Source organism: Lytechinus variegatus, chromosome 7, assembly GCF_018143015.1.
Source record: "Lytechinus variegatus isolate NC3 chromosome 7, Lvar_3.0, whole genome shotgun sequence".
Classification (NCBI taxonomy): domain Eukaryota; kingdom Metazoa; phylum Echinodermata; class Echinoidea; order Temnopleuroida; family Toxopneustidae; genus Lytechinus; species Lytechinus variegatus.
Window position 1 is genome coordinate 25,232,259 of NC_054746.1, and position 16,156 is coordinate 25,248,414.

General features: G+C 35.8%; 1 protein-coding gene across 6 annotated transcripts in view; it reads left to right on the forward strand.

Annotated features, from left to right (window-relative positions):
• Positions 1-811: 811 nt before the first annotated feature.
• The window catches only part of LOC121418837 (ral GTPase-activating protein subunit alpha-1-like), a 91,282-nt gene continuing 75,937 nt past the window's right edge, over positions 812-16,156 (forward strand). For all 6 annotated transcript variants that reach the window (XM_041613009.1, XM_041613013.1, XM_041613011.1 and 3 more), the window contains exons 1-4: positions 812-1,045; positions 4,018-4,178; positions 10,330-10,387; positions 15,463-15,506. In XM_041613009.1, coding sequence (XP_041468943.1) covers positions 940-1,045; positions 4,018-4,178; positions 10,330-10,387; positions 15,463-15,506 — 369 coding nt within the window. In that variant the 5' untranslated portion in view covers positions 812-939. The remainder of the gene's footprint in view (positions 1,046-4,017; positions 4,179-10,329; positions 10,388-15,462; positions 15,507-16,156) is intronic.

Here is a 16,156-nt window from a genome sequence, read left to right on the forward strand (position 1 = left end):
GAAGTATCTGCCCTTTATCTAAGCAAATTAAGATACCGTCATGAAGCATATCATTATTCTCGTTAATTTCTTGTCGAATGCTGATATTTTGCATTACTTGTTGATCTTTAAGATTAAAACACTTTTATTTAATGCACACATTTTTACCAAAACATGAAAATTTTGGCATAAATTCTATTTAAAAAAAATTATTAATGGACTGTCCAGAAAAAGATTGCAACCGATTTCTACTTTCTAAACCAAAATTAAAAGCGTATTCATTTAAGTGCAATATGAAAATTAATGATTCCTGGACAGCCCGACCATGAAAAAAAATCCGAGATGGCCGCCAAAATTGCCAATTTTGAACCCTATGGAACACAATTTGGCAAAGGAAACATAAAAGTTCATTAACTAGACACTTCAGGCAAAACCAACTGCAGGATGGTTAGATATCATCATGGGGATGGGACCCCCTATTTCCAATTCAACTAAAGGCCCGGCAATTTGCAGCAAAGTCTATGCCACCGAATTCTATAAACTATCTCCTAGGTTCAGTCCTGTGAACAGGTGACAGTGTCACATGATCATAACTTTTCTTTCATTCATTCTTGTCATTATTTTTTAGAAGAATTTACTTGTCTCAATCATCAAATTTTTATCTAAAATAAAAAGAATTAAACTTTATTGAAACTAATATATATATATTTTCTTATAACTCGGAACAATTTTCTGTTTTGACTGTCTTATAAGTGAATAAGTTTGAGAATTAAGATTGCCAATTTCAAGATGACGATAATCATACTGATTTCTGAGCATGCGCAAACGAAAATCCCTTGACCTTAGATAGCGATCGGAGCTGTATTGTGGTCTTGAACGACGAATGAAATTGAGATGAGAATGGGATCAATTTTCTGTAGTTTTCGTCTTCTTTATTGTGCTATTACCAATTGATAAGACATGTTCAGTAAAAAATCACACGGAGACTTTAAGAAATCTGGTCAGAAGGTGCTGGATTTAAAGAAAGATGTGCTCTCTCGGCTCAGACACCTGCGAGTTGTGATTGGTAGGCGAATCGGTTCAGCTCAATTTCCTAACGTTATTCGTACCGTAGATCTAACGCAGTCATGACAGATCTCAAATCATTTTCAGCAAATAGCTAAGACAAGTTAGGCTAAGTTAGTAGTAGTAGGCGTGGCATAGCCATTTAGTAAATGGCTATGGCTACTACTACTAGCTATGTTCTGTATGTTGTTGGTGAACTTGTTTTCAGTTGTCAGTGATTTATTTTTATGTTTCTTCATCATAGATAGCCGTCCAGTTTGGACAGCTGGCAGCCGTTTGCTGTTACGAGGAGATTTTAACATTGTTAAAATAATTTCTCCTCGTACACAGACGGCTCGCTATCGTGCAGCCACCATCATGACCATTAGGGGACTTGCAATGCAAAATCCCCCCGTCGGGGCTCTTCAATTTTTGTCTTTAATGAATAAAAATTTTGAAAATAAACGCGACCAAAATGCAAATTAATATTCCCTCTTGGCATTAATTGCCAAAAACAGAGAAAAATCAAGTTAAAAGGAACAAAAACAGTGACTTACCTCGGCTGTTGCGCAAATTCACTTCCCCGTTTTATCCGATCTTAAGTATATGGCCATTGAGTCCCCTGTACAGATCGCGCTAGAACTTCGGTCTCTGTATTTGGTGAGTGAAGCCAACGGAGTTCAGCTGAACAACCAATATAACAGAGACCGAAGCTTTTGGTCTACATAGACCTCTACTTCATTAGACTGGAGTTATGCCATGGTCACATTTGTTCTACGGCGGCCGTACAAAAACATTTTTTGTGCAACTACATATATAGGTGGTTTGAATCAAAATTGATAAAACGTCTGTTTTCGACTCGCCATACAGCCCCCGTGGAACAAATGTGACCATGGTATTAGACTTCTAATTTTTTCCTAATAATAAAATGCTAACGTAGATCTAAGCCTAAGGAAGGTCCTTAACTTAAGGATCGATGATGTAGGCATGTTCCTCCAAGTCTGCGCAGTCCCCCTGACCTTGTTTGCACACACGCGTATCTGCGCGATTCTAGTATAAGAAGATACGCAACGAACACAAACTACACTGCACACGCAATACAAGAACAGATGAGATATTCATTAAAAAAATCAGACACAAAATGGTGGAAAAAACAAATAATTTTGGGCCTTCCATGTGACGGCCTCAAAATGCAGCCTTGAAATAAGTGAATAAAAATTCTTCCTAAAATATCTAAAACGATATTAGAAGTTTGCAGACGACAACGTATGCATTTGAAATAAAATAGTATGAAAGATAAGCCTGTCTCAAATCGTTTTAAAAATCAGTGTGCAATCAATGTCATTGAGCGCCGGTGCAGATTTTGCAAAATTGGTGCATCGAAAAAATAAAAATGACAGTGTGAAGTCTACTACCTTTCCATTTGGTACATACATAACTCGTATTCCACAAACTTTCCTCACAATTGCTCTATCAGCATAGAATACCAATTCAAATGACCATCCAGAGAAAGTTATGATGTTCATTCCCAGTAACTCATTTTGAATCCAACTACATCTCAAATAAAAGCTGTCGAACTCCGATTAGCAAAATAATGTGACTCGGGCTTGTATTAAGATATGAATCATACAGCGTTGATCCAAATGGTTTTTGGTCAACTCAGTCACAGACACACACACATACAGTACAGTGCCTCGTACCCTCACTCCCCTAAAGCGACTGCATGCTTTCTGGCCAACAAGTGCTATACTAGCGGAGAGCACATAACTTGCTGAAGATGTAGTTGGATCCAAAATCAGCTCCAAAGTAATGGGAATAAATATCATACGTTATTATAATATACTCTCGCGAAACAAAGTTTAAAGCCCAAAGAATCAGTGTATGGTCGGGCGGTCCGTTGCAAATATTGCGCATCGAACTACTTCCTTAGGTTTTAACGAATTCCCATGAAACTTGTCGCACATATTGTATATTTACCCAGGGAAGCCACTTCAGTTCCGAAAACTGTTCTCCCGGCGGGCCCTGCTATTATTATTACCCCGGCTTTACTGGGCTACCTAAGCGCTCAAAGCATTCAAGGAATTTCTTCCTACTGGGTACCCATTCACCTCACCTGGGTTGAGTGTAGAACAGTGTGGATAAATTTCTTGTTGAAGAAAATTACTCCATGGCTGGTATTAATCACCTTCAGTGATAGTTCTAGTTTTTTCTGGCTGGTCATTTGAATTGGTATTCTGTATTATGCTGATTATAAGGAAATTTTATGGAATATGAGTTATGACAATATACAAGAATTCTGAAATGATAATCCATTTTAGACACAAGACAGTGCAGAGCTAGAGCACTCGGTGTCTCAACTCAAGCTCTAAATTTATATGAATGATTATTGGATGTAAGTTATTATTAAATTATTATGATGTAATAAATTCCCATGGCCATACTAAAAATATTGGAAATGTTATCAGAGTTATGTTATTTTGATGGAAGTATTAATATCATTATTTCTCTTTTTATTCCATGATCTGTTTCTTACAAAGGAAGCACAATGCGCATGCGCGATCGAAGACGATGAATTTCATTCATGAATTCATCTCAGCATGAACAGATGAGAAACACTTTAACTGGGATTAAAGTAAACTTCAAATTAATGGCGAATATGCATCATAATTATACAATAAGTTTTATTTTGGGGGATATAATTTAAGTAAGTAGAATTTAATTTAGACATAACTTCATTTTGATGATTGTGTGTACCAAACAAAAAGGCCGTATTTCTTTCCTCCAACACTCATTTTTTGTTTCGATACACTGATTTTGAAAAATCTGCAACGGTGCTCTACATGTATGACATCGATCAAACTCCGATTTTAGAATTAGTTCGATTGGTTAAACATGACCCCACTTTTGACCAGTCAGACAACTGGATTATTCAATATTGAAAGGAGGTTTATATTCTAACTTTATAATTACATTTATCCTCTTTGTATTTTCCAGAAAATGCAGAGACATCAGAACTGAAGTCGTATTTTGAACAGTACTTTTCCCACATCTATCATGTTTTCTATGAAAATTTCATCCTACTTGAGGCAAGCACAAAACAGCGGGTCCATAAGGCACAACGAGAGGATTTGGATGCAATACTAGCAGTATTTGAGGTAGGTATCTTGTAGACATACATGTACAGTACAGTTTGTGCCATTTTTGTCTCGCCTGCATAGCAGAGCGAGACTATTGGCGCCGCTTTTCCAACGGCAGCGTCGTTAACATCAAATCTTAACCGAAGGTTAAGTTTTTGAAATGTCATCATAACTGTATGGGTCTAGTTCATGAAATTTGGACATAATGTTTCTCAAGTATTACTGAACATTCTGCCAGAGTTTGATGTCACATGACCAAAGTCAAAGGTCATTTACATGTAGGGCCAATGAACTTAAATTATGTTGGGGGAATCAAAACGAAATCTCAACCAAGGTTAAGTTTTTAAGATATAATTCTTGTATTAACTCTGAAAGTATATGGATATAGTTCATGAAACCTGGGCATAAGAGTAATCAAGCATCAGTGAACATCCTGCGTGAGTTTCAGGTCACATGGCCAAGGTCAATGAACTTTGGCCGTGTTGGGGGTATTTGTTAAATTTCCATCATAACTTAGAAATTGTATGGATCTAGTTAATAAAATGTGGACATAAGGGTAATCAAGCATCACAGATCGTCTTCCACAAGTCTATAGTTGTTTCAAAGTCAGCTCTGCTGCTATATTGAATTTTGTAATGCAGGCGAGACTGCCAGAGGCGCTCCACTTGTTGTATTTCTTGGTGCAATATACATGCTTCAAAATCTGTTGTAGTAGGTCCATGGTATAATGCACAGTGCATCTACATGTATTCATTTGGTTTTATTTGTTTCTTCTTTCATTCATGTAGTTATATCTTTCTTTCATTGTTTATTTTTTCATGTATTTATTTTAGTTCGTTCTTATTTTCTAATGCTCTGGATGCGCAGTATCCATTGATTGTGTCTGTTTTTATGAACTTCTTGAAGGCCTTGCAAGTTAACAAAGTTGACGTGAAATTTAGTGAATGTACTGTACAAACACTACAATATTTCAATAGTTCAGATTGTGATAAAGTAATAATTGTCTACATTTAAACATGAAATTGATGTGTATTTCATGGAATAGGAATACACATTGTAATTTCACTTAAAAGTACACTTTTACCTAACATTACTTTTAACATACAGTATGTGTACAGTAACATAATAATGATGTCTGACAAATAGTGATTTTCTTCTTCATTATTTCAGTTTGTAAATTCTTTTTTCTTTCAAATGAAAACTACATGTACATCTTATTTTAAACTAAAGTTTTCATTGTACTGTAGAATGACTACATGAACGTGTACTGTACTTGTTTACATATGTTTGTAAATTCTTTTTGAACTTCTCATACTCGAGGAATACAAAAATTAACCCTTTTTCAAATTTTGTGATGAAACCCACCCCCCCAGATTTTCATTTTTTGTATTTGTGTGAATTCAGTTTGTAGGCTCTCCTATGTTACTACAGTACATGTACATGCATTTTCAATAGGAGAGGTAGTAATTCTGAATGGTTTGACAACATACATATAAACAAGAATTGTGAATTTACGACTATAATAAAGGTTAGGGGTCGTTAGAATACTGTTGTACATGTACATGTAGATGTATGCAGGTACGTATGTATGTACTGTGTATATTATGTACTTTGATGGGAAATTCTGACTGTTGAATTGGTTAACTAAAGTAAGAGTGTCTGTTTTGGATATTAAAGATTGTTCTGTGTGATCACATGGGTTGGTTCAAGATCCACTCTTGCAAAAAGACATACAGTACATGTACATAAAAACAGAATAAAACTGATTACCGTATTGTTCTTATTTGATACCCATTGAGTGGAAGGGGTAATATTTGGAAGATTTTATGCTGAATACAGAAATTAATAATGGTGGCCTAAATGGCTGCGGGCCTTTAAACAGCTTTATATAGGTTGTTATTGTTTATCAAAGGAGGAGGGTGCTGATGCTGATAAATCGGATGAGTGCCATGTCTTTATATTGAGATTTTCCAGTTAACATTATACAAACCCACCTAGTCTTGTAGTTATAGAATCAGGGACTCACTTGTCATTAATCGCCAAAGATGGGACCTGTATTTGCAGTTTCATACATGTTTACACTAAAAAAAATTGAATTGAATACATGACTTTAGTTTTAATCGGCAGAATGGGATCTTTTTACAAATTATGAGTTTACTAACTATATGAAATGTGTTGAAATGAGATGAGGAATGTTTGCATGGTTATCTCAACTGAAGATTTCCCTGGTTGATTTTGAATCGGGATGACATGAAGTGAGGAATTTATTATATATCTCAAATGAGGACTTCCCTGGTTGGTTGGTAAAATGTAAGAAAATGTCCCCAGAACTAGGTCACAAACTCAACATGTTTAGGCTGTATTACAAGAGTATGATGTTGAAAAAGTTATCAGGGAAACTGGAATAATCTAAATTTCAAAGTAATTCTGCGCGGAGTGGTCATAGGGAAATGTGGACGTAAATAGACAGATGGATACACACACATTATTAGCCATATTACAGTGAGGATGCTGTACAGGTCTGAATGATACCTCTGTTTCAGTAGGTACATGTACTTCCAGGGAACATGTGCCGGTACCTGTCAAAGTTACTGGTAAATGAAAAGCATAGTGGCATAGACTCTGCTCATGATGGGAGGAAGACCTGTCCCCCACCTGCAGGGATCTTAGACGTATACAGTGTTTCCTTCCTTCTTGTAAAGATAAAGAACATGGCTTCCCAAGTGTAAGGTGTTCTAATTCACTTTTCTAAGCATCATACTGTAGTGGTTTTATTTAATAGAAGATGGTCATTGCAAGGGGCTCTCTTTGCCTTGCATGGTTATTCTCAAGATTATTTTAAAGAGATGTTTTTTTACTTGATTGCTAAGAAAGCTTTAATACTTATAAACAAGCAACTAGAAGACCAACTGCTTAAGGTCCTCTCCCGAGGGACCTGGTAATGAGAATAAATGCCTTTCCAAAGGGCATTGGCACACCAAGTGGGAATCGAACCGGATCAACGAGATCCGAATCCCCCGCTCTACCGAATGAGTTATCGCCCCTCCTCTTATGTCCTAGTACAGTATGTAGGATCAATGTGTGGGGTAATGACATAGAGGCCATTCTCATTACGCTTTCTAAAACTAGTTTACTTGAAGCCGATTCAGGAATCCAGTTTGGAAGGTCGCTTTGCTAGCGTTCCCACTTGATCACAGGAAAGTGGTTTTCAAAATCACTTCACGTGAAGCGGTTTTGTTGCTATGGAAATGCTCTCAGTGGGGTGACACGTTTCGCGCGAAATTCGAAACCGCAGCATGGTCATTCTACACCTGTCGTGTGGAGTAGCGCGCTCAAAATGTGCGAAGATCGCTTCCCGAAGAACGGTTGTGTCCTCACTTATGCTAAAACTACTTTGAGGAGGCAAAGCGATCTTGAAAACTACATCGCGAGGTGGTTTTCCAAACTGGTTTAGAAGATCGCTTCCAAGACTGCTTCGACCATTCTCACTACGCATTAAACTAGCTTCCAGTAAACTAGTTTTAGGAACGTAGTGAGAACTGAGAACAGCCTCATATTGGTTTGGACTCAAACCAGTTCATGTACTTTACATTGGTAAGACAAAGTAATCTTTTTATTAACTCTCTCTAAAAAAGGCCAATAACAAATTAAATGTAAATGTCCATGTAGCCTACTGTACATGGTAAATATTACGACATGGATGGGGGGGGGGGGAGATTTAGTAGTTCTTCTACATGTACATGTACTTCAATCGGGTATAAATGAGGGTTATTCAAGTTGAATATGATACAAATGTATTGTAGATGTACATGTATTGTAGGGAGAAAGAGGGAGGGAGAGAGTGTGTGGAGGGGGGGTAGATGAAAAAAGAATGAGAGAAAGGTAGACAAATATGCTAGGAGGAAGAAAGAGAGTGAGGGAGAGAGATATACATGTACATCTAGATGTTGGGATAGAATAAACTGATTTACTGTTGTGGTTTGGATCTGGATAGATTTATGCTCAATAAATTAGACCTTCACTTCATATTCTGGAACATAATGTACACAACTGTGGGCCTACAGTGTAATCCTCCAACAGACCTGGGAAAGCTTGATAACCTGATTATTCATGTTCACATGGACTGCAGTACAGAGAACTGTACGTTATGAATTTATATGCTTCTGAAATAATCTCTCTACATCATGTAGAAGCATTCAATGGAGGACACTATGATTATTCCCTGATCACTGCAGTTATTTACAACATTGTATAAATGTATATACATGTATGTACCAAATCTCAACTACCTGTATATGTACAGTATTATGGTGTTGATTGAATAAAAAATGTTTTTGTGTATTTATTTTGCGATTCTACATGAAAATAACCTCTAGAATGGTATCAGTGGGTGGGGTTGTGATTGGAGTGATAACCTTGTCACAGAATTATAGAAGAAAAGGTATTTCCCTTGTGGGTTGCCACCCTCTGTCAAAGACTTGTATCCACACATGCTGGTTTGGAGAGCATATTCCAGAGCGGACACTCATTGTTCATATTTGTATTTACATTCAAACTATTATGATTGTTCATTAAATAAATCTGGCAAGTTTTCTTTCAAGAATATTTAAGAATATTTGCAAATACATATGTACATGTATAGACATGGTTAGTATATGGATTATGGTTAATTATTAAGTCACTTTAATATTTCAAGGAAGTTTACAAAAATCTACAAATGCTTTACTTTTTAGTAAATGCAATGAAAAGCACCTCTAGTGCTATTATATTTAAAAAGGCAATGTTCTTATTAAAATGCTGCACACTTTACCCTGGATTTACATGTAGCATGGCTACACTGATCATGTGCTAGTAGAGTATTCAAGGAATTATGCCTACCTATTAAGGGGAAGTTCACCCTAAAGAAAAATGTGTTGTAAAAAATAGCAGAAAAAATAATTAAAGATATTGGTGAAGGTATTAGGAAAATTAATTAAAGATTAAAATGGTTATTATAATTTTAAGTATTGGATTTGTGATGTCATATGCAAGCAGGTGCCCCATATATTTTGTTATCTAATAAAAAATGCAAAAATTTCGAAAGTTGAGTTTTTGTTTGGCCTGAATGAAGAGACCTAGTAATCACTTTCCTGTTGGTCTGTTAGACTGTTCAAACATGGACCTACATGTTTCGAAAATTTTAAATTTTGTTCAACTTGCTCTCATTTCTTTATTTTTGCATCAATTATGTTCATACTTGGTACATACATGTAATAATATATTCCTTGGGTAATACCACACGATGTTGATGAGAAAGGTGGGGTCAACGGTCCTCTAGGGATCAAAAGGTTAAGTTTTTGTTCAATTTGGTCTCATTTCTTTATTTGTGCATCAGTTATGTTCACACTTGGTACATACACCTGTATAATCCTTGGGTAATACCACATGTGCCCATGAGGATTATGGTGTCAAAGGTCATCTAGGGGTTAAAAGGTCAAATGATATGAGGTCATATCCACCCTTTTTTCAAGTGTATGTTCACCTTGCTTTACCTTGCTCTCATTTCTTTATATCTGCATCATTTGTGTTCATACTTTGGTACCAATTATCTTTAGGTAATACTACATTGTGTTCTTGATGATGATCAGGTCAAAGGTCATCTACATGTAGGGGTCAAAAGATCATATTGCATGTTGTAATGATCATGAACTCAAGCAAGACTTGTGGTGTGTGAACCACCTTGTTTTCTTCTCTCTGTTTAGGAGTGTGTGTGAAAATGATTTGTCCATTGAAGGTGCAGTAAAACCCATTTTCAATTTTCTGAGAAAATGACATTTCATTGATTTTTGACCATACAATACATGTAGGAAATCAAATTATTATGATTCTAGTAACTTTTTTTTATTCTTTAATAGATTTTCCTGGAACCTTTAGCAATATTTTTATTATTTTTTCTGTTTGTACAATTAAACTTTTTGTCCGAGTGAACTTCCCACTAAGAAACGTTTCACTAGCTTGTTGAATTGACAGTGTTTACAGCCTCATCCTTCCAAACATCATTCCTCTATGTGAGTGCTTCAAGGAATGGACCTGTTTATCTAGCATGTTTTGACCTTTTGATTTTTTACATTGGTCTGTGAAGAACTTTGTTTTTCTTTTTGTAGATAAAGTTTTGTATTTTATCTTTCAGAAAATCTTCCTGTTTTTACCAGAGTTGATTCACTCCAGATGGCAGTTCCACAGTATTGGTGAGTGAATCAAGAAGATAATGTGCCTCTTTCCCTCTCCCACCCACCCTTTTCCCAAAAGAGAAATGAATAAAAAGGTCGAAGGAAGGGAATTGGAGAGGACTTCTAATTTAGTATGAAACAAATGAAGGACAGAGAGAGAGAGGGGGGGACATACATGTACATGTACCTGTAGACATAGAGACACAAAGATGCATTATGAAATAAAATTTCCCCCATGAATAAAGAAAATGTAAAAAAAAAAACAATTAGGAAATGCAGGTGTTCTCTATGATCATATCTGAAAGAAAGGCATACACCTAACATAAACAAAAACATGTAAATGTGGAAACTCTAGAAACTAGGTACTGTAAATGTTCATAATACATGTAAGTTTTTCTTTCATATCCTGTATGTATTTGCATTATGCACGACATGTACTGCAGTAGAAGTACATGTACATGTGTCTGTGATACACATGTATATATCAAGCCTCTTGAAAAGTCTTAGCAATGAGAGAACTTCATTTTAACCTTGCATGAAAAAGTTTATATCATGGAAGTCCTAGTTCTCTCAGAGAGTAAAATGATTTTTGCCTTCCATTCCAAATGAGATATTTTGGAAGATGGCCGAGGGGTCATACATGTACATGTAATGTATTTAATTTGATTATTACTATTTTACAAGTGTATGTTCAGAAAGAGATCTCCTTGTAAATCTGACCACAGCATATTATTTGCTGGTACATAATTACTGGTTATCACCTGTGTTGAAATGCAATGTAACAGGAATGGAAGAAAATTACATCTTGAGTGGGATTTGACTGGAAGTCAGTGATGACTTTTAGTCTGACTAATTCAAGAATGTGTCATGTTTTGGCTGCTATTTAGCAGCTCTAGGAATGTTGGCACATCTAAATATATCAAGAATGAATCAGAATTCTGTTGACACATTAACCCATGTGTAGTAGACATGAATGATGACTCCATTTATCCTACGTACATGTACATACGCTCTTTAGCTCTTCAGAATGTAAAACTTACCAGTATGAATTCATGTTTTTTTTTTTTTTTTAATCGAAAGGGCACACACCCCTCAATTTGTGAGTTTTCAAATTTGGCAAGGGGTATACTGTACATGCAGGGTACATGTACTTATTTCTGTTGTGCCAGGATTGCTGAAGCAGCTATGCAAAATGGGACCTAATTTCTAAGTCATTTTCATCTCAAGGTGTTGGCCTACTCATAGTTACTTCTCTTAATTTACACATGTGAAAAATTCCCCCATTGTGCACTTTGCTGTATGTATGTAGCAACATTTGAAGTGGATGAAAAGTTTGGTCTTTAATCCAATTGTAAAATACTAAAACCATACACACCCCCTATTGCACACCATACTCCATGTAGCTTTTTGTTTTCATGCCTTTGCCCACCATATATTTCCTACACTGCCTACAATGTACATGTATATTGTGTTTATTCTCAGAACTGATTCCTGTCCCTTCTTTACATGTTTTTTTTTTTCAATTTTTTTTTCAAGATGATTTTTGTCCAGGGGAGTGTTTTGTGAAAGGTCTTGTTGAACAAAACGTCCAACAAGTCCAGTTTTATCTGACAGTGACCATAGTAATGGTAGTTTATGGCCAATCAAAATTAAGGAAAGTTGTCAGATCTGACAACTTGTCGGACAAATATATGTACATGTATTTTGTAGACACCCACTCTCTTATCCCCACAGGTGTCTGGTTTGATCTTAAGGGTCACCAGGTCTACATTCAAAGATATGACTAGCGTTTTGGAAATCGATAAATCATGCAATACAATAAACTGTTATGGTGTTCGGGCATTGTCTGAGAGAATCTTTGCTATTTTGATAATTCAGACAATGACAGACATGATCTTGAGCTATGTAGATGTTGACAGATTTGAATGGGGGGGGGGGTGAAAATTAAAAGAATAAAGTACTTTCAATTAACTCAATCCATTTTTTTTCATTCGTTAATGGCATCCTTCACAATGAAAGGGGGGGGGATTGGTCACAAAGGGTTATGGAACTTAGAATTAAAGATTCCTTTTATTAATTTCATGATCAGTCATATCAGGGAAATGTTCCTGGATTCACAGTAAAGGGTAATCCAACCTGAATAATGAAAGGAAAGTTGAAATGAAAATTTTATGAAATTAAGATTCATTTATTTATCATCAACCTAAAGTATTTTTCTCATCTCTTTAACCTATTCATAACACTGGATATATTTTACTTATAAGCATTATTCTTCAAACCAACATATGTTTTTAAATACCAAAACTTCTGAAGAAAACATTAGACATTGATAAGGAATATTTTTTATATGCATGTACATGTAGATAATTTGACAATGCCCCTAAAGCAGCAACTTTGATTGTTCAGAGTGTCGCCATTGTAATTATTTATTTCTTTAAAGGGGAATGAAACCTTTGGAACAAATAGGCTTGTGTAGAAACAGAAAAATAAAAAAATAAGAATAAAGAAAGTTTGAGAAAAATCGGACAAATAATGAGAAAGTTATGAGCATTTGAATATTGCAATCACTAATGCTATGGAGATCCTCCCATTGGCAATGCGACAAGGATGTGTGATGTCACTGATGAACAACTTTCCCTATGGTGGACTATAAAATACCCTCAAAATGTCTCTTTTTGCTTTTTTTATGATACAAAGTCTTTATCCATGATGTATTCTTAAAAAATATGTATTACATGCCCTCATGTAGAAAGAACACATGATCTATGGATAGATGTGATAAAAGAGGCAAATCAAGTGAAATATATACTAAAGTAATGGGGAGAGTTGTTCACAAGTGACATCACACATCTTTGTCACATTGCCAATTTGTTATCTCCATAGCATTAGTGATTGCAATATTCAAATGCTCATAACTTTCTAATTATTTGTCCGATTTTTCTCAAACTTTTGTTGATCTGTTTCTTTGATTTTTCTGTTTTCACACAAGCTATCTTGTTCCAATGGTTTCATTCTCCTTTAATATTTGTTAGCATTGGAGAACAGATAATAATGCATCAAAATAAGGAAGAATATGGCCTTTTCTAAATACATGTATTGCATTATATGTTTGGTACATGTATAATAATGATAATACTAACATGCTTATATAGCACATATCACTGCCAAATTCGTCCTTATGCGCTTGATTGGATATTCTTACTCTGGCTTTAGCCCCGCAGCCTTTTACAGCGCAGTGGCATTTCAAGGAATAAATTCCTGCCAGGTTCCTTTACAAATGTACCTCACCTGGGTCGAGTGCAGCACAATGTGGATAAATTTTTTGCCAAAGAAAATTATGGCATGGCTGGGATTCGAACCCACGACCCTCTGTTTCAAAGTCCGAAGACTTATCCACTGGGCCACAGTACTCCACATGTGTATGAGTTGTACGAGTTCTTGGGTAGGCTTAATCCACGGGGTAAAGGCTACATGTACAAGGTGTACTCTACGCTTGATACATGTACAGGGTATTGGTTGCACCTGCCTGTATCCTGTATTGCTAGATCTATGTTAATGAATGATGATAACCCACTGTTTCTTGAGAATACTGGCTCTATCATAAGCTAGAAGGCATGCTGTGGAACTCGGGTCACTCACTGGTATGACCAGCTAGCCGGCTTCTATTTACACTTGATGGCACTTGAGATTAATGCTATGGCAATATTGCACTGATGTACATGTACATGAAAAATGTAGGGTTTGGTTCGTACATTGTATGATTGGTTATGAAAGATAACTACATGTAGGGCCCTGTTGTACAAAGCGTTACAATTGATCCAATCAACCTTTAGTATACCTGTATATGGGAAGCCATCAATATCATAATTTTTTTCTACAGGAAACTTTGCATAACAGAGAGAAGCACACTGAATTTTCAAGAAAAAAAGTGAATGCACATACATGTACAGATATTTTTAACAAACATGCAGTTTAGATGTTGACATTGCTGGCTTTCCATATTTTTGGTTGAATGGATCAGTCACAACTCTTTGTAAGGCAGGCTCAGGTATCCTGTCTAATTATTACAAAGAGATATTGTCAGTTTTGTTTTGCTCATTTCTAGCCAGGCATGTGTCTAATATATACATTGGTACCATGAAAGAGGAGAAAATATTGTATCAATTTCAATAAATTGTATGGCATCCATCTACATGTAATTTATAAAAAACTTTGTCTTATTGTTGAATTTCTCCTTTTCTAGCATAAGCAAGTATTACATGTAAATTTAATGGAGAATTTGGGAAGGGTTTAATCTCTTGATTACCGTTTAAAAAAACAATGCAGTATTCATAAACAATTGATATGAAAAAAAAGTATGAATATACGGTACATGTACCGTTAAAATGTTAAATTTACATACATGTATGTTTTCGGTCACACATTGACATGTACACTGTACATGTATTTGTTTATCAAAAGAAGATATAATTAGTGAAACTGATTGTTGTCATTTGTACTATTAATCAGTTTGAATTTGTTGTTTTCGTCTTTTCATTTGATAAAATAGGTTAGACAAATTTGCATCTCATAATTTCTTTAATCTTGCTTGCACAAGAATTGAAATAATTGTCTGATTATGGTACAAGAATGAAATGATGTTGAAATTGCTGGCTTTCCATAATTGTGGTTGATTGGATCAATTGTATCTCTTTGTAAGACGGGGGCCTGATTAGTTCTTTAACATGGTTTAGACTCTCGTAAAGCATTGTTTGTAACACAGTTTTCATAACTTACATGTATCTTTATTCTGTACACACCTCATGTTGGTGCTTGCAATGACAGATGTGGATTCCATTATTTTTTTTATTGAAAATTTAAACAAAATATGTATTAATTTTGTAAAGTTTTTTTTTGTTACTGTTCTACATGTTTAGTATGAGAATTGCATTACATGTGCACTGTACACAGCATACATGAGTACATGTACATAAAGGGTGTTGCGACATTCCTTTCGAGTGAACTCAGGCATTTAATGGTGTTAATGATTAATTCATTCTGAAAATGGCATTGAAAGAACAATATTTTTGTTATTTTTTTTTCTAAATTTGCAGGACGGGTTATGCAGAAACTTCTTCATGTTGGCAATGGATTGAAGGTAATTTTACTCAGCATACATAGTTCTGTGTCACCATGTAAACATCTGAGAATGGATAGAATAGAAAAAGAGGGATGGAAGAGTGGAGTATTTTATGAAGTAAATGGAAAGAGTGAGAGGAGATGGAGGGAAGGGGGGAGGTGGAAGTAGAGGGTAAAGGAAGGGGTAGGTAATGATGGAGAGAAGAATATGAGGGAGAAGAGAAGAAAGTGAACCAAGGAAATGATTGAAAAGGGTGTTAGGAGAGGGGGGGGGGGGTAAAAGATTGAGGAAGGTAAACAGATAATTGAGAGAGATTGATGGGCAGGAGGGAATAAAAAATGGATTGAAAGAAGATCAAGGGAGGTGGGATGGAAGGATGGAAGAGATAATTGACATACATACATTTACATATAGATAGACCGTAGAAGGAAGGGAGGAGGGAGTGGAGAAAAACATATGGAGGGAGAGGAGAGGATAGAAAGGGAGCTGATGAGGATCTAGGAGGAGAGAAAGGATTAATTGAGAGAAGATGGAGAGATAGTAAGAGGAAAAGGGATAGGTTGAGAGGAGTGGAAATGAGGATGAGCTAGGACAAGGATAGAGAGGGAGTGAGATTGAGGGGAAGTGAGGTGAAAATATACTGGGTAGATTGAGGGAGGCTAGAGGGG